Source organism: Haliotis rufescens, unplaced genomic scaffold (assembly GCF_023055435.1).
Source record: "Haliotis rufescens isolate VD_foot unplaced genomic scaffold, xgHalRufe1.0.p SCAF_15, whole genome shotgun sequence".
NCBI classification, from domain to species: domain Eukaryota; kingdom Metazoa; phylum Mollusca; class Gastropoda; order Lepetellida; family Haliotidae; genus Haliotis; species Haliotis rufescens.
This window is the reverse complement of record NW_025963835.1, coordinates 2,129,965-2,152,975: the sequence shown is the minus strand read 5'-3', so window position 1 is coordinate 2,152,975 and position 23,011 is coordinate 2,129,965. Positions and strand designations below refer to the sequence as shown.

Genomic DNA, 23,011 nt, shown 5'->3' with positions numbered 1-23,011 from the left:
GGGTGTGGTGTTAAACAACAAACAAACCAAGAAACATACCAACAGACATTAAAAGAGAGCACTTGTTGTTTCCCTGTCTGGTGCTTAGTATGAAGGGGATAAAACACTAATTGGATGGCTCGAAGTCAGTATGCCGTGACAGTATACAGAGATGGGTATCCATGTTAAACTGCAGCATGGAATCTCAGTGGGCTAGCACTGTATAACTGACTTTCATCTACACTAGTACAAGCAGCACACACCTTAAATAAGTGCAATAATCTTAAACCGCATTGTTAAACCTAATTTCACCTCCCCATCCCCTATTTTATCACAAGGCTTATACAACTGAAGCAATGTGTAAATAATAATTGCTGTAGGTTCAAGGTTTTGCTTTTTCTCAGAAATATGTATTTGCACATGGTGATTCTGTTTGTTGGCACTGTCAGTACATTTTTTACATGTAAATATAAAAAATAACACATGGGAACATATGAAGATACCTTTTATTGTCTTATTGGTACTGAATGCTTTTTGACTGATGAATTGTGATTTAAATTATTGTGGGTTGCTTCAGACTAGTTTTGTCATATCAAGTACATCCTTCAAAAGAGCTAACTGTGAACATATCGTATGACTGGCCATTGTCCAGAATCCAGCCTTTGACTGATATATGAATGCAACACTTCTCCAACATAACAAGTTTATTCACACCACTTATGTTGTAAATCCATTTTGTTACATTTCTGTCTAAATAATACAGGATAGTATATCTGTCATCACAATACTGAGATCCCTTTAACACATAACCACATGAGACACATCAGCTGCATACCATACATAAACCATATAAACCACATCCAGTACAAGACCAATCACAAATGATTACATTATTTTCAAGCACTATTTGCTGATGTTTCTTCAGAAGCCATCCCCCTGGATGTGTTTCTTTGACCTCTGGGTAAGGCGTCCAACTGGGAGCTAATGTCCAGGGTCCATTCCTCAAAGTGATCGTAGCACTACGAAAATCGTAAGTCTATGTTTAAGGAGCAGTGTTCCACAAACTCATCTTATTTTACACTAAGACTCAAAATACTTAAATTTGGCCTCTTCCACAAAGCCATCATAGTTACACTCATACTTAAAAAAAATAAGTTTAGTGGTTTTCCAGAAAGCAATCTTAGTGTAACAACTATCACTACTCCAAGACTTTAGTTAACAATGACTCATGATAGTCAGTACGCTAAGACCACTGCGTGTAATAAGGAGGCCTCTTCTCCAAAACCATCTTGAGCTACAACCATGACTACTATCATACTTTAACAGACTTCAGATCAGTTCAGGGTGTTCCGGAAAGCAATCGTAATGGAACAACGATCACTACTCCAATACTAAGTTAACAATTATTTACAATAGTCATGACGCTAAGACCACTGCGTGTAATAAGGAGGCCTCTTCTCCAAAACCATCTTGAGCTACAACCATGACTACTATCATACTTTAACAGACTTCAGATCAGTTCAGGGTGTTCCGGAAAGCAATCGTAATGGGACAACGATCACTACTCCAATACTAAGTTAACAATTATTTACAATAGTCATGATGCTAAGACCACTGCGTGTAATAAGGAGGCCTCTTCTACAAAACCATCTTGAGCTACAACCATGACTACTATCATACTTTAACAGACTTCAGATCAGTTCAGGGTGTTCCGGAAAGCAATCGTAATGGAACAACGATCACTACTCCAATACTAAGTTAACAATTATTTACAATAGTCATGACGCTAAGACCACTGTGTGTAATAAGGGGGCCTCTTCTACAAAACCATCTTGAGCTACAACCATGACTACTATCATACTTTAACAGACTTCAGATCAGTTCAGGGTGTTCCGGAAAGCAATCGTAATGGAACAACGATCACTACTCCAATACTAAGTTAACAATTATTTACGATAGTCATGACGCTAAGACCACTGTGTGTAATAAGGGGGCCTCTTCTACAAAACCATCTTGAGCTACAACCATGACTACTATCATACTTTAACAGACTTCAGATCAGTTCAGGGTGTTCCGGAAAGCAATCGTAATGGAACAACGATCACTACTCCAATACTAAGTTAACAATTATTTACGATAGTCATGACGCTAAGACCACTGTGTGTAATAAGGGGGCCTCTTCTACAAAACCATCTTGAGCTACAACCATGACTACTATCATACTTTAACAGACTTCAGATCAGTTCAGAGTGTTCCGAAAAGCAATCGTAATGGAACAACGATCACTACTCCAATACTAAGTTAACAATTATTTACGATAGTCATGACGCTAAGACCACTGTGTGGAATGAGACTCTGGTAGTGTTTCCATCAGCAATAAATATCCAACTATCCAGGACGACTCTGGACACAATGTCAGTGTGGGTCTTTCTCTGCTGGCTAACGACCAGCCTGGTGATTCTTCAGTGTTGGTGTAATTCTGCACACACTCAACTTGACGGGGAGGTATTGTCAGTGTTTTTCAGCTCATCAACATACAGTCTGACTCAGGAGGCGATGTCCTGGTGCATCTTGAGAGCCATGGCCTGGAGAGCTGAGTCAGAGTGGATCTCCAGTGCCTGGAGGACGTTGGCCAGAGCTTCTTCATGCTGACCCTCAAGATACAAAGTCCTGGAACAGAGGGAGTGCGATGGCTTCACTCTCATGTGGCATTTGTGCATTCCTTGGTCTACAGATCGTTCTAACATTAGCAACTATTGAATAAAATTAAATATGAGAACATGCCATGTTTTATTCCACATGTTTCAGATCTTGAAATGGTCTTTTAGGTCCATCTTTGATGTTCTTATTGTTAATAGTATAAAGGAAAGTATGTGTATAGTAATAGATATTATGAAACTTGTGTAAGAATTCATGTAATACCCTCACTTTCGGTCGGGAAATAAAAGAATTCTGACCCTCATTTTCGTAAAATCAGCACAACACACATGCTCTAATAATAATCTCTATAAATTCATTACTTGTTAGAACAGTATATTAATGTTTAATTAGTTGAAAATCTGGTCATATATTTAACTTTTTCACTCTTTCCAATATACAATTTAACAACACTAAAAACATCCGCAAACCCTTTGTTTCTGAAAAATAATAGCCTATGTGTATAGATTATATACCATGTCCTAGCCAGTTGTTGATCACTTGCATGATAACGGCACAAGCACCTCAAACATCACTTTGAAACAAAAAAGACGTTCACTGTGTCTTCCTTCATACAGATTGTAAATGGCACTTAAAGACACTGACCTGCCTCTCTGTACAAACTTGTCAAACTGGGCCCTCAACTGTGGTGACAGGTCATTCAGGTCATCCTGGTCCTCCTCCTCCTCACTGGAGCCTGAACCTGGAGAGATGTCACAGAGAGAAGAGTCACTTCTATATTGTAGATATACCCACTGTTTAAATCGCTACTTCCAGCTATATCATGGCTGCCTGGAAGTAATGGCGTCTGGACAAGGCAAATCAGTGCATAAGAACCAATCCATGCCATTCACGGTACATTGATGCAGAATCTGTCAAGTCACAGATCCTGACCACCCGATCCCCATTAACGTTGACTCTGCACGTGGTACTGGGGACCTATTCTGATGAAGAATCCCCACAAGAGGTTGATGTCACTAACACTGTCAGTTCTCAGTGTACAGAAACATCAATGGATACCAAATAACTGCTGCATCAGCAAAATCTTAATACGAGAGAAATAATGAAAGAAAATATTTTACAACAAATTGTGTATTTATAATACTTATCCTATCTCACACTTTTGGATTTCTCCCTTCTCAATCGATCCTAGAGTGGAAACGAACCTTGAAAATGTTTCCAGCTTCTGAACCTCACCCAAACACACCCCAGTGGTAACCATGGTAACCATGGTCACCACTACCACCACTTGCCCTGCAACACATGGATCTGATGCTGTCTGATCAATCGACTTGCCCTACCAACTCATTCTCTTTCACAGAGCACTTACAGGCTTACGTTACTGTGTTGACGAGCCAGCTAAGGAGGTGTAACAACTCCCTAGCATATGATTCCCTAAGACCTGAGGGGCAGCATGAGCTTAAATGCAGTCATCCATGAAGGCCTCGAGGACGATCCCACAGCAGTGAAGAAACTGAGTGATGAGATTCATTGGAGGCATAATAACCAGGGTGGCATGGAATGCCAAATTTGAGCACCACCACTGGTAGTGTATCCCCTGGAAGATAAAGCGATGATACCATTGAGGATCCGGATAGATTGGCACACGAAGGTAAGATTCTTGGAGGTCAAAGTAGTCTCTCGGTCGAACAATCATTCGAAGAAGAGCAAACAAAACCATTCGAAAGTGCAGTGGTATCTCCAGAAACTGCTCACTGAACGGTTTCACATTGAATATCATGCACAGATTGCTGGTGTCTTTCTTCAGGAGATTGGGACCTAATGATCCTGTTGATGCTTGTCAAGCAACACGACTATTGTGTCTGGTGGAGCTGGCACTTGGCTGGTTGAGTAGTCTAGCTGCATAAGATGACTTGTCCAGGGAGGCATTGAATATAGTGGCAACCTGTAGCCCTCAGTCAGCAGTCATTTAATGTAAGGGGACACTATTATTATGTAATGTAAGGGGACACTATTATCACATAATGTAAGGGGACACTATTATTATGTAATGTAAGGGGACACTATTATCACGTAATGTAAGGGGACACTATTATCACGTAATGTAAGGGGACACTATTATTATGTAATGTAAGGGGACACTATTATCATGTAATGTAAGGGGACACTTTTATCATGTAATGTAAGGGGACACTATAATCATGTAATGTAAGTGGACACTATTATCATGTAATGTAAGTGGACACTATTATCATGTAATGTAAGTGGACACTATTATCATGTAATGTAAGTGGACACTATAATCATGTAATGTAAGTGGACACTATTATCATGTAATGTAAGTGGACACTATTATCATGTAATATAAGGGGACACCATAATCAATCCAAGCCAACATGTCCATCTGATCAACACTGTTTATCAAAGATACTGGTGGTCCTAGCGTCACTGCTTCAAGGTGTGGCATGGTACCGCAGCAGTCAGATCCACGATGGTGAGTAGAATATGTCAGCTCGAAACCCACCCATCGAGGCCTTTAGGTAGGATCTAGAACTAGAAGATGTTTCCCTTTCAGAGCACTTCCTTCTCTGTGGCGAATGACTTTCCCTGAAAGCAGCCGACACAGATTGCATCTCTTTGGAGATCTTGCAAAGATCATCTCGTTATGAAGCCATGGAAGTGACAGTAGACAGCTTCTCCATCTACCGATCTATTCACTACAGATGATTCTTCAGTTAGGTCTGATGTCAAGAACGAGTCCAAACCTTCTTCCAAGGAGAGTGATGGACTGTTCGCAGCCCCCTTTGACGAACCTGATCGTGCAGCCTTTAACATTCTTTTCGTTTCTTGGCAGCAGAAGGCCCATCCATGTTCCTCAGATGTGGATTTAGATCATCCATCACTTTCCCTCCTTGCACATTTCCTTCTGTAGATGGGAAAGTCCTCGTCACACAGCACACTACAGATATCACACCTGTCAGATGAAGGACAAAGTCCTCCACACTCACTATAGCTATTATGCAGATCATGTGCACAAAACATTAGCTTGCATCTGTCAAACACTTCCTTTTCCTTCCTTACCATCATAACAAAACATTATAAACTGAAATACTCAAAAGAAAAAAGTACTATTCTCCTACAGAAAAAAAACATGTCTCCACTCAAGAGCAATATGAAAGAGAATGAGTTGATAGGGCAAGTCATGTGATCAGGAGGCATGAGGTCCATGCATTGCATGGGCAAGTGGTGACCACGGTTACGGCTGGGGTGTGTTTGGGTGAGGTGTTTTTTGAAGATGGAAAAATTTTCAAGGTTTGTTTCCACTCTAGGATGGATTGAGAAGGGAGAAATACAAAGTGTGAGATGGGATAAGTTTTAAAAACTCTCATAAATGATACCTTAATGATTATCTTTTGAAAAAGGTGATAGTTTTTGAATGTTAGGAAAACTCGAAAAGAGGATAATGTCCTTTGGTCAAATCTATGTTAATAGTTCTCCAGAGTTGGGGCGCCTTTATTGGGGTCCAAATATGATTGGTGTAGACTTGATCTTTAGCACACTATAGTCCTCGGATTGACATATCTACCTTCTTCCTCATCTCCAGTTTCCTCAAATTCCTCCTCATCATCATCTATAAAGTCATCATCATCGCTATTAACTTCATCTTCTGAAAAAAATCATAGCGATAAAAATCACATTAGAGATAAGCATAACATAGGCACATTTCCACTGGATTCTTCTCTTCAGTTAACTCAGTTGTTAGTTGTTACTAGGAAAAGATGCAACTTTTTCCCATCCTTTAATTCAATGAAAATTTCATTAAAGGGTTTTGTCATTGGATTTGATCTTGCAACATCCATTTCATAGGTTTATGAAAGTGTTCAGTGACTTCAAAGAAATTGTCTGGAATTCCAATTTCAAATTAACAGATACCGGTAATATGTTTTGGATGTACTATTCTAATAAAATATATGCACTGAAGTATATACACTACTCAATATTTGATAAGGACCAAAACAGCCATCTTCAGTCAAATGTGTGGTCCCTAACAAATGTTGAGTAGTGTATCATTGGTTAAATAGTGTGTGAGAGTCCCAGTCCAACATGGATTCTAACAAACTAGATACAAAGTCCTCATGCTTAAACCTAAATTTGAATGATCATCCTCATCATGAGAACAACCGAGACCCACCTTCCTCCTCCTCCGAACCTTCTATATCACGGTCATCAGCAGGACCAGCCTCTGCCTCTTCATCCTCGGACAACAAAGACTTTTCCACATCCCCTTCCTCCAACTCTTCATCCTCGGACAACAAAGACTTTTCCACATCCCCCTCCTCCAACTCTTCATCCTCGGATAACAAAGACTTTTCCACATCCCCCTCCTCCACCTCTGAAAAACCATTCCCTGATGACAGAGCAGAATCATCCCCTGTCCTGGTACTTCCAACGGCACTTCGACCTGCAGCAGGTCCCCTTGGGTCATCTGCCACATCATCCCCCAGGTCCGGCAGCTCATCATTCTCACTGTCCGATTCTGGCAATCTCATCTCACTCTTCTCAGCCAACTCAGCACTTGATGATCTTTGTTCCTCATCCTCTTCGTCCGAGCTCTCGATTACAATATTCCTCTTGCAAACACTCCTCCGCCGGTTCTTCTTCACTGGGGTATCCTTGTCACTATCTCTCACAATGTCATCATCACAGATGCTGCTCTCCACCCTGGAATCCACCTCCTCATCCTCAACAACAGGAGTGTTCTCTACCGAGTCGACAACATGGAAGCTTTTCAAAGCCTTTATTCTAGGTAAATCAGCTTGTTGTAGACTCTCCTGCAGCTTCTTCCTGCAAGCAGGGGAGTCCTCCACAAAGGTTTCCTCAAGCCTGTCGCTGTGGCTAGAGGAGGTTGATGATGGAGTCTCGGGACTGTCAGATGCACAGCTCATCAAAGTGCGACTCAGAAACTGAGCAGGTGATGCCGTTTTAGAATGATTGCGTTGTCTCTTTGCTTTCAGCTCCATCAAAGGACTAGCCGGTTCAGGAGAGATCAGAATGTGCTCCTCAACAACCAGCGGTCGTTTCTTCATAGGAGTCAATTTTTTATATTTGAATTCTTTTGGAGATGTCAATTCTTCTTTCACTTTTAGAAGTTGTTGAGCCTCTGGCTTGTTGGTTGTCGTCAAGCCCTCATCATTATCATCTGATAGTTCTGTTTCTTTGTCGGATGAGGATAAATAGTCTTCAAGTCTTTCACAAGTTGCATTCATTTGCGAACAATCTAATCCTGATGTCTTACCAGCACCATCATCAGAATCAGGTTGTAAAGTGATGCTCATGTTTTGGTCAATTCTGTCAATGACATGGTCAATTTCATTAGACAGTGCATCTTTAGCATTTGGCAGATGGTCTTCAAGCCTGGACCGGTGGTTGTTCACTGCAGCATCAGCTTCAGCGTTCAGTTCTTCCTCACAACTGTCATACTCTGTGTCGTCGCTGATGGGTGATGCATCTTTCCTGGTGAAGTCCTTGGTAGGTGACGACTCATCATCCTCTGTCATCGACACATCAGCCTCATACATATCAGATCCTTTGTCAGACTGGAGCTTACTCTGGCAGAAGAAGAATATCATAATTTACAATCAAAAGTAACAGTTTCAAAATGACAGCAAGGCAGCAAGTAGAGAGTGAGTGAGTTGTGTTTAACGCCGGTTTTAACATCTACATATGTAATAGGTTTGTGGCTCATTGGTTCCGAGTGTGCTATCAGGTCACCACTGTCTACTGCCCTGTTAACCAGGCAGGGTTCGATTTAAGGAACTTGATGTAACTTGCACCAGGATGCACCAGACAAAACCAGGTTGCACCCTGGTCCCATAGATTTATCAAACTTGAAACATAGGCTGGTCTGCCAGTGTCACATAAATTAATGACGCATTGCTGTAAAATGTAAAAGGTGAGTGTGTGAGTGAGTGAGTGAGTTGGGTTTAACGCCGCTTTTAACATTATTCCAGTTATATCACGACGTGTCAGCTTAATGTGGGAGGAAAGCCTGAAGTGATGCAGGTCTCAGACGTTTACCACTTTGTTGAAACCCACGAGCACGGGTATGGTGCTGACAAACCTAGAAACATAATCAGGGCGAACCGGGATTCGAACCAACAATCATATGTTTCTGGTGTGCCAAAGGGACGCAACTCTGCACAGCGAATCACGGCGCCTTAGACGACTGGGCCACCCATGACCCCGATGAAGTGATGCATGTTGATATGTATTTGACTTACAGAGCTTACATATCTCCATATGCAAAATATCACTATCAGATTACTGTATTTCACCATTAATGACCCAGACATTCTCATGGGCTATATAGATTTACTTTCTAAACTAATACACCAGATAAATATCAATGCACAATGCACAATTGCATTATGGGATGTTAAAAAATGAAATTCTGAAATGGAAAGATTTTTACTTAAACCAATTCTTTACCTCATCCATCATCGATGTATGTTCAACTTTGACTGCTTTCTCTACAGCTGACCCTTCAACCTTGACCTCTGTTTTTACAGCTGACCCTTCAACTTTGACCACAGGTGGTAAATGTTCAGATTTAACCTTTACAGGAGAATCCAGAATTTCAATCAAAGAAGTGTCTGATCCATTCTGACCCTGTATAACAGGTGACCTCTCCACCTTGACCTTCACTGGTGAATCCAGAACTTCTACTGGTGATTCATCGTCATCATCATCCATGACTGTGAGGTCTACAGTGGCGGGGAGGGGCACATCACTGTCATAGTCAGAGCTGCCTGGAATCAAAAGAAGCTCCCAACATGACTTTCTTAATGAAAAGGGCGGTGGGGTAGCCTAGTGGCTAAAGCTTTCTCTATTTCCAAGCCAAGGCCCTGTTTCAGGCTTCAGAAACCTTCAAGACATGTGGTTATTTTTATTCCGGTCCATAATAGGTTTCAGACGTGTGCAAGGGACGCAACTCTGCACAGCAAATTGCGGCAACTAGGCCACCCTTGCCCAAAAAAACATCAGTGGGGCCTTCAGAACACTTCAGGTGCATGACATAAACACAAAGGAAAGTGCCTTCTACTATCCTGTTTCAGAGATTAAACTGAAGGAGTGAGTGAGTGAGTTTGGTTTAATGCTGCTTTTAACAGTATTACAATTATATCGCGGCTTGTCAGCTTAATGTGGGAGGAAAGCCCCAAGTGATGCAGGTCTCAGACGTTTAAACTGAAGGAAACAACAGATACCTTTCGGCCTGTTGGGTTTCTGATCATATTGTTTGGGTTGAAAGAAGCCTGTGGGGGATTTGCGCTGAGCTCTGTTGTTGACGTCACAGTTGCGGGGGTACTGCCCCATTCTCTCCTGCAGCGTTGACGACAGACTGGACTCCATCTGTAGCAGCTCCTGGGCCTTCTGGACCTGAACACAGCAGACACAAATCTAGATCAGAAAATGATTTTCCTGGCCCACAAACCTGATCCCCTCTGAACACGGCAGACACAAATCTAGATCATACAATGATTTTCCTGGCCCACAAACCTGATCCCCTCTGAACACGGCAGACACAAATCTAGATCATACAACGATTTTCCTGGCTCAGAAACCTGATCCCCTCTGAACACAGCAGACACAAATCTAGATCATACAATGATTTTCCTGGCCCACAAACCTGATCCCCTCTGAACACGGCAGACACAAATCTAGATCATACAACGATTTTCCTGGCTCAGAAACCTGATCCCCTCTGAACACAGCAGACACAAATCTAGATCATACAATGATTTTCCTGGCCCACAAACCTGATCCCCTCTGAACACGGCAGACACAAATCTAGATCATACAACGATTTTCCTTGCTCAGAAACCTGATCCCCTCTGAACACAGCAGACACAAATCCAGATCAGAAAATGATTTTCCTGGCCCACAAACCTGATCCCCTCTGAACACAGCAGACACAAATCTAGATCATACAATGATTCCTCAGGTTCACAGATTTTTTGCAAAAAAATTCAGGCCAGTAGGACGAAAGAAAATAATCAAATTTTAAACATTTGTTTTTGATTTCCTCAAAATGTTAAAATGTGGGTTGGCGGTAGATAAAGAATGTCTGGCCTTACACGAATATTAGTTCAGAAGAAAAAAGGTTTGTGTTTTTGTTTGTAGTTTATCGCTGCACTCAGCAATATTCAAGCTGACTTGACATATTTCCCCCTGTCTGGTGCAATTTGGACATGGAATTTGGCTACTTATTCCACACTCTTAGTTCTTTGCCATTGGATACGTACAGTTCAAAGAAAAGAATAATGTTGTTCAGTCTTTTTCAATATCCAAAATCATCAAAAGACATTGTTCACCACTAGTCTGATCTGCATAGCAAATTTCATCAAGGAACATTCAGCGGTTTTGGAGTTTTGCTCCTGAAAAGACCACTACTCTCATTTTCAGTACAAGTCAAAATTGGCTTCCTGAAAACACAAAAAGGAAAAAAATAAATAAATCCCAAATCCTAAAAAGGCACCAGATTACCACTATACTCATTTTCAGTAAAGTCCAACTTATCGTCATGAAAACATAAAAAAATATAAAAAAGAAATATCCCAAATCATCAAAAGGCACCTGTTCACCACTAGACTGACCTGTGTGGCAAGTTTCATCATGAAATATTCAATGGTTTTGAAGTTCTGCTCCTAAAACGAACTCTACCCTCATTTTCAGTCCAACTTGTCTTCAAGAGAAAACAATATATATACAAAATAAATATCCAATATCATCAAAAATTCACCACTAGACTGATCTGTACAGTAAGTTTCGTCAAGAAATATTCAACGGTTTAGGAGTTGTGAGACCAGACATCCCAAACATCCCATCAGCGCCACCAAACAAGTCACTGTGCCCGACCATTAGATCCATGAAGTCACTCTGTACGTCGGCACAGGCTGCTGGAGGCAAATTCTAACCCGGACTCCCCAATGGGCCCCTTACCCGATGCAGGATGTAGTCATTAGAGTGGACCTCCTTTGTGTCATGTTCTGCATCGCTGTCCACATCGTCAGCATGTTCTTGACTGAACATAAGGTCATGGTCACTCACGCCAAATATCTCTGTAATTAAAACATAAACAGGAAGTGAGTGATTGAGTATGCTTTTACGCCACTTTTAGCAATATTCCAGCAATATCACGGCAGGGGGCACCAGAAATGGGCTTCACACATTGTACCCATGAAGAGAATCGAACCCGGGTCTTCGGCGTGACGAGCAATCGCTTTAACCACTAAGCTACCCGACCGCCCCTAAACAGGAAGTGGTAGATGGAGGTTGGTTGAGGTTGAAAGGGGTTACTGTTGTGTCCAAGATCATTGCACTTATATAGCTTGTACCGGTCCAATGCCGATTTTATAATGCTACCCCACTGAGATACCATGTCACAGTTTAACATGAATACCCCACTCAGTTATAGTATACTCCAAGGCGACCACAGTGAGCCTGGCTTTTGAAACCGCAAGTCCCAGTGGACTAGCAACTCCAAAAATTACAAGTTCCACTCAATTTTTGTCAGTCCCAACTTCGAAAAATGAAAATGGTATAAAAAAATTCTGCTTTTAATTCTTTCAAAATCAATTTCAATACAGTGTACCTTGATGGCTGACAAATACAGTGACGTTATTTCTGAAAGCAACTTAGTTAGATCTACACGTCATTCACATAAAGTTAAATCACAATTTTCTCCCTTTGTCTTTTTGGACAATAAAATATGTTTAATAATAATAATAGTCCTTGTTTTAGCCCCTTAATGCTGAGTGCAAGACAGGGTAACAATAAGTACCATCTTTTCATGTCTTTTGGTACAACGCGGCCGGGGATATCAAACGCCCAACCTTTCACGCTCTGGGCAGATGCTCTACCACTAGACGACAGAGGGGGGTGAACACCAGAAATGGGCTTCACACATTGTACCCATGTCGGGTATCAAACCCGGGTCTTCAGCGTGACGAGTGACCGCTTTAACCACAAAGCCACCCGACCGCCCCTGACATAGCTGGAATATTGCTGGGTCTTGTGTTGAAAGTGTTGCCCCAGAAAGTCATCTAAGGCATGCTGGGATTCTAAACCAGAATCCTCAATGCGTAAACAGGCAGGAGTACGAGCATGACAAGAGTACACATTGATGCAACACAACCTGGTACTCGACAATACGCACATTACACTCCATGACTTGGAGGAGACCACAGGTTTCTTGTATGGGTTAATAGAAAAAATCCTTCAAGAACATCTACATATGTAATAGGTTTGTGGCTCATTGGTTCCGAGTGTGCTATCAGGTCACCACCGCCTACTGCCCTGTTAACCAGGCAGGGTTCAATTTAAGGAACTTGATGTAACTTGCACCAGGATGCACCAGACAAAACCAGGCTGCACCCTGGTCTCATAGATTTATCAAACTTGAAACATAGACTGGTCTGCCAGTGTCACATAAATTAATGACGCATTGCTGTAAAATGTAAAAGGTGAGTGAGTGAGTTGGGTTTAACGCCGCTTTTAACAGTATTCAAGTTATATCACGGCGTGTCAGCTTAAAGTGGGAGGAAGGCCCGAAGTGATGCATGTCTCAAGACGTTTACCACTTCGGTGACACGAGCAGGAGGTATGGTGACAAACCTAGAAACATAATTGGGTTGAACCGGGATTCGAACCCACAATCATAGGTTTCTGGCGTGCCCAAGGGACGCAACACAGCGAATCATGGCGCCTTAGACGACTGGGCCAAAATGTAAAAGGAACATGTGCACATAATATTATATGTACGTACTCACAGTTTGATGAAGTCAAGCCCACAAAAGCATTACAAATTACACATAACAGGGATTATAGATGAAGTATTGTTTATTTGTTTGTTGTTTATTAATAGTAATATTCCAGCTGTATGATGGTGGTCTGTAAATAACTGAGTGTGGACCTTACAATAAAGTGATTGGCATCACGAGCATTGATCTACGCAGATGGGATACGATGACATGCATCAACCAAGTCAGCGAGCCTGACCACCCGATCTCGTTAGTCGCCTTTCACGACAAGTATAGTCGCCTTTTACGGCAAGCATGGTGACAAGTAAGGGTTAGTCTAACACAAATCTGATTTCTTTGTAGACATACATACATGTTGCATTTTTCAACAATAGGTTGAACTGGTGTATGTCTTATATAGCTAAATCGAGCCCTGCTAGATATAATCGCAAACCCAGAAGATTTCCATTTTAGACTAGTGACAGTTGGAGACTGTGATCCATCACTACAAGCAAACAAGAATCTATGAAGCCGAAAATCTTCGGGTCTCCCAAAACCAGAAAGTTTAAAGCAATCAGATTCACAAGGAAAGATATGGCCACCTTCTGTTCGGAGAGACAGGCATAACCTACCTTGAATATTTACCAAGGGGAACAACTAGGAATGGTGTTTGTCATGCTAACTTATTGAAAAGATTGTGTGACCCTATCAAAGAGAAGCATCAGGGCCAACTTTGACGTGGTGTTCTCCATCAAGATATCATGTTGCAATGGCTGCTGTAGCATAGTGTATGGGATACACACTTGTACCCCATTCACCTTATCCACCAGGGTGCCGCTGTACAAAACAACCTTATCGCTACTACTGTCGTAAGTCTATGTTAAGGTATGGGAGTTACTATCACTTTAGCGCTAAGATCGCTTTGTACAACAGCACCCAGATCTGACCCCGAGTGACTTCCACCTGTTTATAAATTTGAAAAAAAAAAAACTTGCTTGGTCGGAGATCTAATAAATAGTTGCTGCTGTGTAGGGCAGGTTGACAGACAAGGATTTGACTTCCTACAAAACAGTGATAACTGACCTGGAGGTGAGGTGAGGAAATGGGGTTTAATGTCGCGTACAAGATTATTGTACTTATATTGCGACGTGCATGTACATGTGTGTGTTTGTGTGGCTGCTTGTACTAGTCCCGATTTATAGTGCTAACTCACTGAGATACCATGCCGCAGTTTAACATGAATACCCCACCCAGACACAGAATACTGACTCCAAGCCGACCAGTCCTTGTCTTAGCCCCTTAATGCCGAGTGCCAGACAACAAGTACCATCTGAGCTCAAAATAATTTTTACACCCCCTCTTATATCTATTTTAATGTGAATATGGCAGGCAAATTGGAAAGAAAAAAACCCATTATTTTGTACAAGAGTGAGAAAACTTAAAACTGTGTGCAATATGTAAACCTTAATATTAAAACAGTTTCTTTTGATTGCTTGGCATGGGTATCCCAGTCATCTAAGGCACGGCAAGTCGCTGTGCAGAGTTGTATCCCTTGGGCATGCCGGAAACCTATGATAATGGGTTTGAATCCTCAAGATCTGTCAGCACCATACCAGTGCTTGTAGATTTCGCCAAATTGGTTTATGTCTGATACCGGCATCACTTTGGGCTTGCCTCCCACATAATGCTGACACACAGTGCTATAACTGGAATACTGTTCAAAGAGGTGTTCAATGCAACTCACTCACTCACTCTTTTCACTGCTCCTGCCATTAGTGAAATTCAAATCCACTCAATGAAAATAATTCCATTTCGATTTTCTTAGACCTTGTATATCATAAATAGTCAATGTGTAAGATGTGATTCATTTAAGAAATTCATAAAATGCCTGAAACATCGGTCCATTTATTTAACAGACTGACTGAATGCTTTTAAAAAGTTCAAAAGGTCTTAAAAACATCACAATAGACTTATTATGCTAGGATAAGAAGACAAATATATATATACTTTCGTTTTCTTTTTATCCTACCATTTAAAGTCACTGGGTGATGAAATTAAATATCAAAATGTTTGGAATTCATTATCATAATAATATAAATGGACAGATTGGCAGGATGCCTAAGTGAAAATTCATTTTACACATTAACTGTAACATATACATGGAATAAATTTGAAGCAAAAGATATTTATTAGACTGTTTGTGGAATATTTTACCGACAGTCTGCTCATAAACAAACTTAGGCTGCACAAGCCAATTTTAACCTGCACTAGAGCAACTTCTTTGAGTGGCATTTAGAAGTTGGAATGGTAACTAAGACAAGATTATTATGGATGAGCAACTTCTTTATTACAATTGGGCGACGTTTCGGTGTAGATTCTAACCAGCAAATGTCTTGTCTTGTCTTTGGGAAATCTCACCCTGCATGTACGCAACAGCTACAAAAAGCACAACATGCAATCCTATAAACTACCACAGCTAGGTGTTTATATAAATCACTAAGTTGACAAACAAAACACACACAGATTATTAAACTCAAGACAACAAATCTTCCATTGTTGAGCCCATGGTCTGGCTGATACCAGAAGCTTAATTGCCGGGACTTTAATCTGTAAGCCTGTATCTACTGCCAGGGATTAGCTGGAGATTATCTTGTAGGTGTTAAACACTGTACAAACATGTTGATACATGTCGCATTGTCAAAGATAGGGCCAAGCTTCTGTGCCGATTTTTGGCGAGATTTGTTGTTTTATGAATTAACATGAAATTCCAATAAAAACAATGTTGGGTAAGGGGAATGATGGTTAAGATTTGGTTGCTGTTGCAGACAACTGATTAAAAGAATTAAGATACATGAAGGGTTCCTCTTGATAACGAGTCTGATATTTGGAGCTGTGCTTTTCAGGTGTTCCCTGTACTTACCATAGTTTTAATAAATCTCCCCATCTTGTCTACAATATTTATATTACGTCTTAATCTTTCAAGTCACTGAACACTAAGACTATGGGTCTTATGCTAAAAGGGGTAATTAAAACAAACTGACTGACTGAAGACCATTTCATATTATCATGGGATTGTATCTAGGAAAATAATTTGCCCCAAAAGATTATTAAAAAATAATAATTATGCTTCCCACTGATTAAAAAAAGAGAAATTGCCAGAAAAATTACATTGTTGCAAAGGTGTTTTTCTTCTAAAAATTCAGGTAAATAGTTGTAAATAAAAAAAATATCTGGCTGTGTAACTGTAGCTGAAAAACTCATCTACCTAGAAGGATATGTTCCAGCTAGCCAAGCTGATGCCATTGGCAGAGTATTCAAGCAGTAAATTATACACACTGACATACTGCCTGTATTGAAACACTCATGTTGAGATGATAAAACCGTACAAAAAAGTACAACAAACAATCTGCCAATAAACCCTAAAATTCTAAACCTATAAAAAACAGGCAAAATCCATTTAGTCCCCCTCCACCTTTTGCATGGCATATTTCAAAATTCAAAATTTGTTCTCCAAATTAAGTAAGCATCCCTAAAAGCCCCCCTAGGTTGCCTCACCCTTTCGGACATACCCTTTTGACCAAACACTAAATGGTCTGGCGGGCCCATGCGCAAAATACGCATATGTCGGAAAGCTCTTGTTAAATTTCCAATTTAAGTAAGTAAGTGATGTTCAAGGCCAAGGGTCTTCATGTCTTACCCAGTGCATGCAGATAGGCGATATGCGAGTCCAAACTGGGATCTGAGCGCCGGTCAACACCATGCATGTCTTGTAGCTGTCTCTGTGTCTTGGAGAACCGGGAATCATCCAGTGTGAACAATTCTCGAAGTTCCCCCTTTGTGAAATACCTGGATTGAAAATAAACATCATCATATTATGATGAGACAGTTGCTGAAATATCTTAGTCTCTAATATTTCAGAAATACATAATTATGTTTCATCAAGACCTTGTTTCCTTGTACTTCCTGGTGACTGAATTTCACATACACACTGACAGATTATAACGTGTTTCATCTTCCCGAGGCAAGGGAGTTAACGGAATATAAAAGTCCAGTTTCCAGTCTTGCCGAACTAGGCTAGAATTATGGCGTTTTATTTTGACTGGACTAACGAGACTATGCATAGTCCAATCCAAATCTTGTATGGAATCGGGGCGGTCGGGTACCCTATTGGTTAAAGCGTTCGCTCGTCACACCGAAGACCCGGGTTCGATTCCCGACATGGGTACAATGTGTGAAGCCCATTTCTGGTGTCCCCCGCCGTGATATTGCTGGAATGTTGCTAAAAGCGGCGTAAAACCATATTCACTCACTCACTCACTTGTATGGAATCAACATCCTTGGAGATTTCGGGCAATTGGAGTATTTGTAAAGCAAGTGTACCATCAACACAGCTTCAAGAGATATTGTCCAAATCTTTTAATCAAGGCGCCCAGGTCATTTAAAGTACTACGTGAAGTAAGACGCATTTTATTACAATATAGATCTTGATTAATGATCAGATCGTCTTCACTGGGCGCCACCATTTTGTTTGAACCAAATGCAAGTGATATAAGAGGTGGAATCTGATTGGTCAATAGGAGGGACATAGAAGGGACATAACTCGTAATAGCCACTGGTTGTGTTACGATAGAACCCAGAAATTCCAGCCAAGTTCAGAAAGGGTGGAAACTTCTACAGTCAGTTAACTCCCTTGTCTCAGGATGATGAATGTTTGTAAAATTCGACACCAGATAATGTTTTTAGCTATAAGTGTTTACTCACATATCATCATTCACACTCAATACTGATAGTTTTTTTTGTTATTCAATACATATTTACTCCCTTGGGTCCAGTCTATTGGGTATTTTTAAGCCTATCAGTAGAACCTTTTAAATAATTCTTTAATAATGATTTTTCAGCTGACCTCTAAGTTGTACCTGTTCATGTGCTGCCCCGGGTCACATAAGAGAGTAAGTATAGTTTTACGCCGCCTTTAGCAATATTCCAGGAATATCACGGCGGCAGACACCAGAATTGGGCTTCACACATTGTACCTATGTCACAAATTGAACCCGGGTCTTCAGCGTGACAAGCGAACGCTTTAACCACTAGGCTACCTGGGTCACAACACCAATATACATTTCTAAGTACAAAAACATGGTTGTTCACTGCAGTAGAATTCATATATATACATGATGCATGCATTCGATCAGCAAATAAAGATCTGTTCACAAGCTGGAATGGCTACATTCGGTAATAACGCTCAGTGCTGTCAAAAATATATTTAAAAGACCTGGATTGGTTTGTAAATATGATGTTTAACGTCACACTCAGCAATATTCCATCAATATGACTGTGGTCTGTAAATAATGAAGTCTGGACCAGACAATCCATCATAATCCACGCAACTGGGATAGGATGACATGTATCAACCAAGTCAGCGAGCATAGTAGCCTTTTACAGCAAGCATGGGTTGATAAAGACCTATTCTAACCTACTGGTAAACAAGCTTGTATTAATACGCCTCCAGCAACAGAAACAATTACAAAAATGGTTAAAGAATGCAAAATGATTAAACAGAAACATCAGTTGACATATTATTAGAAATGTACAATACCTAGTTTGGTATGTCTGTAGATCCATGAGTGAAATAGAACAGTTGTTTTCATACTATTGGGTCTCTTACATTTTATGCTTGTTAGTACGCAAACAACTAAAAAATGATTACATAATGCTGATTTATTTTGTGTATTTTACGCAAACATGTGGAGCTCTGTTTTGAGGTTTTTCTAACCATAATTCTTGACTTCACTAAGGAAAACAGATCAATTCTTATGCAATAATGGCACAAGCAATCATGCTTTATATAAAACTCCTCTCTCTCCACTTAAATGCAAGGCCTTTTCAAGGCTTTTGGGGGGGAGTTTTTAGCGTTAGTCTGTCAATATACTTTTAAATCCAACACATTTTATAGTAGTTATAAAACCTAAAAAGCAGTAAGAACATCACATATTTTCCAACAGGATTTATTTTCATAACCCACAAATAAAATAAATTAAGTCTGTCATGAAATTTAACACTTGTTTAACAAGTATTTTATGTCACAAATGCAAGGTTTTCATGCTATTTTTGTGATTTTCAAGGCTTTTTAAGGTTGACACTAAAAACCAAGGCTTTACAAACCTTAAAATTTAAGGCCTTTTCAAGCCTGTACAAACTTTGTCATTATACCCAATTCTTGACAAGAAATATTAGGGTACAGTACACTATAGATTTCATAGCCTTGCAGGACCTTCTTGTTTCCTGTGGGGACGCTTGAAAGTAATTATTAGGGGTCGCCTGGACCCCTAGTTCTGTAAGCGAAGGTAAAAATGAGCCAAAAATATCGTAATCATATTTTTCAATATATCATTCAATGTTAGAAATTGGCACTAGTCCTGTAGTCCTTGCCAAATTGCCCAATAGTTAAGGTATCATAAGGACTAGTAGAAATTTGCCCATTTTAAGGGTTTTGCTATATGTTATCATTATAAGGATTAGTGGACTAAAAATGTTAGTTTCTACCAGTGTCATTTCGAGCTTAATCCAGAAAGCGAATAACAAAGTAACTGTCATCAAATTGTCTTCAGTTTTTCATAATAATACATATTCAGCTAATTATATCCCCCTGCATGCAATACACGTCCCTGTCTGTCAGACATTCAACTTTAACAATACCGTCATTACTGGTGACAATAGTCATTTATTTGATGATCCATTAAAGAAAGAGACAGCTCTGATAGCAACTAGTTGCTAAATGGCAACGTGAGATATTTACAAAAACATCAAAGATATATACAGTTACTTCTAAAGTGGACAAAGATGGCAACACAGAAACTGCTGCAAGTTCAATGGTCCAGCTTGTTTTGAAAGTAATTAGGACCTGGATGATAGAAACAATGGAAGTAATTAGCATATGGCCCACTGCAACCTGGAGACAAAGAAGCAATTAGCCATGACAGCTATACACAACTCAAGTACATGCATGGACAAGTTGACAGCTCAAAACAGTTTAACTTGTAACCCGAATTTTCCCAGCTAAAAACTCTTTCTCCATCTTTTTTCTGTACATGTCTGCGAGTTGTGTTTGACACTGTTTCAGCCACAGAGTTACGGGTTGTTTTAAATCCCATAACTTGAATTGTTTGACAGCCATTACTTAGAAGTTGATGGATGACAAAGAAGACACAATTTATGGATAACAACTTCTTAAAAAATTTTAAGGCAACATTTTGGTATAGATATTATAACGTTGTCAAGCAAAACAGTTTTGCTTGACTACGGTATAAGGATCTATACCGAAACGTCGCCTTTACAGTTGTAAAGAACTTGTTATCCATAAATTGTGTCTACTTTCACATCCAATAACTTTTTCTAAGTTACTGGACAAAATACAACATATCATTAGGTTATATATAAAAGCAATTTGTTACAAATTTTTCAGCGCTGTAAAATATTTATAACTTTTCCTATACAATTTAAACATATTATTTTCCGTAAATGAAATCTGAATTGGTATGTAAATACCACGCTGAGAAAACAATTTACAAGAGCTGGTAAATAAACATTAATGCTGAACATAATTAAATGAACAATGGATAAATTGAAATCGACAACCAATAGGTATAATAGGCGTCTTGGAGCGAGATATTGCAGTTTCAAAAATAATATTTCATACCAAGTTATTTTACTTTATTTACACTTTAAATCCTTTGCTCTTGGCAATAAAGTTGCTGACTGATTTACGAATGTCCATGTTGGTTATACATTTTCATGAAGAATTCAAGAAACAGGTACACCTTACTATAAGGTATATGGAAAGACATTCCAGTATTTACTATATATCACACTGTAATAGATACTAATGAAATGGCCTTTATATAATTGATACAAAAAATGGTTAATGTCATTAATGCTCATTGTTTATAAAATACTGATATAAAAGAAAAAAAGAAAAAAAAATTTCATGCATCAAAATGTTTCAAACTCTCAAAATCTCAACTAAAAATGATGACTTGTTATGACAATATTGACAAATGTATTTATTAAGTCCTCTTATTGTTTCAGTTTAATGTATTGGTAAGGTTGCACTTACATTTATCAAGCAAGTGATACAGTCACAGAATGTTTAAATCCATATGATAATCACATCTGCATTGACTTCAGATTCAAAAGCCACGTCAAGATAACACCGACGCTATGTTCATTTTACAATGATATAAAACAGAAAACTTAACCACAGGCTTGCTGCAATTTTTCTTTTGTATATATGTATATTGGTTATGCGTTATAATGGAGAGAAGTTATTATTTGGACATTAGTTGTCTGCGTACTATTCCCCTTTCCTGTATTAATATGAGGGAAATATATAGTTTAAACAGTATGTTGCTTTTTTTCCTATAAATATGAAACATCAATGCCTGAGATAAATCAGTCTTGATTATCTGCCAAAACAGATACCATTGGGCGTAAATGGCAATATAGTGGTGAAAATTAAGGGAATGGATAACTGAAGATCAGTGATGACACCAAGTGTTCGCATGTCGACACAAAGTGATCTTAATACCACTTTGTGACATAATATCCCGAAGATTTATTCTTTGCATAAGATGAATCTGTTTAAACTCCAAGAATTCAAATACAATATTTCTAAAAAATCATTAACATTTGCCCTTTAGGGCTAACTACGTGCACTTCAAGAGAAACAAATATTATTACCTCAGACAGACAAAATAAACAATGGAAAATTATATGACACAGCCATGGCCGAAGACTACAAATAAGAACAAGCAAGTTCAGTGTTTGCATCAGCCTTAATCCCATTGAATCACACTGCACAATTTACACTAGGATTTACACATTCCCATATCTCTCTTTTAGATAAATCTTACCATATAAGTATACAACAAAGAACTATAGACAAGTTCTTAATCAAAAATCAAACACAAGTTGGCTAATTACAGATAATGAGGTGACCCTTGCATGACATGTTTATTGCTCCATGAAGCACCTTGACAGAAAACCACATGGCCTTGTGGGGTACCACAAGGAGATTGTATTTCTCCTATCCTATTACAGCTGCCTGCATAAAATTCTTGGAATTAATGTAGGATGTGATTTACTTAAAGGCAATAAACACATTATGCATTTTATTATCTGTATTGTCCATTAAATATTTGATTATGAATTTGTTTTGTAATCACAAGGCACAAAGATTTTCTATTTATGTAGAAAAGTTTGGCCACAAGAAAATTGGAAGAATATCAAAAATGTAACTTTAACTTCTGTTGTGGCCATACTGTTTTTACCTTAACTCAGTTAACATTCCCTGAATCCAATTATTTAACAAAAGTTCTGCATGATTACTTAAAACCTTTGTAATAATATACCTTTCTAATCAACAGACAAATTACCCTGAATCGAAATTTAATATATATTTTTTAATGAACCATCTGTAAAATTGTATCTTTACAACTGAGCTAAATTTTGGTGTTTTGACCTGGAAAATAAATATAATATATCTAAATATATAAATTGAACAATAATAATGTTCATGA

The 23,011-nt window shown here is 39.3% G+C and overlaps 1 protein-coding gene across 1 annotated transcript in view; it reads right to left on the bottom strand.

The window, feature by feature from the left end:
• Positions 1–467: 467 nt before the first annotated feature.
• Positions 468–23,011, bottom strand: part of LOC124114066 (DNA excision repair protein ERCC-6-like) — a 63,423-nt gene continuing 40,879 nt past the window's right edge. Inside the window, exons 15-22 of the mRNA XM_046474607.2 lie at positions 17,134–17,282; positions 11,638–11,756; positions 9,903–10,074; positions 9,127–9,446; positions 6,830–8,246; positions 6,224–6,304; positions 3,283–3,379; positions 468–2,649 (exon numbers count right to left, since the gene is read on the bottom strand). Coding sequence (XP_046330563.2) covers positions 2,526–2,649; positions 3,283–3,379; positions 6,224–6,304; positions 6,830–8,246; positions 9,127–9,446; positions 9,903–10,074; positions 11,638–11,756; positions 17,134–17,282 — 2,479 coding nt within the window. The 3' untranslated portion in view covers positions 468–2,525. The remainder of the gene's footprint in view (positions 2,650–3,282; positions 3,380–6,223; positions 6,305–6,829; positions 8,247–9,126; positions 9,447–9,902; positions 10,075–11,637; positions 11,757–17,133; positions 17,283–23,011) is intronic.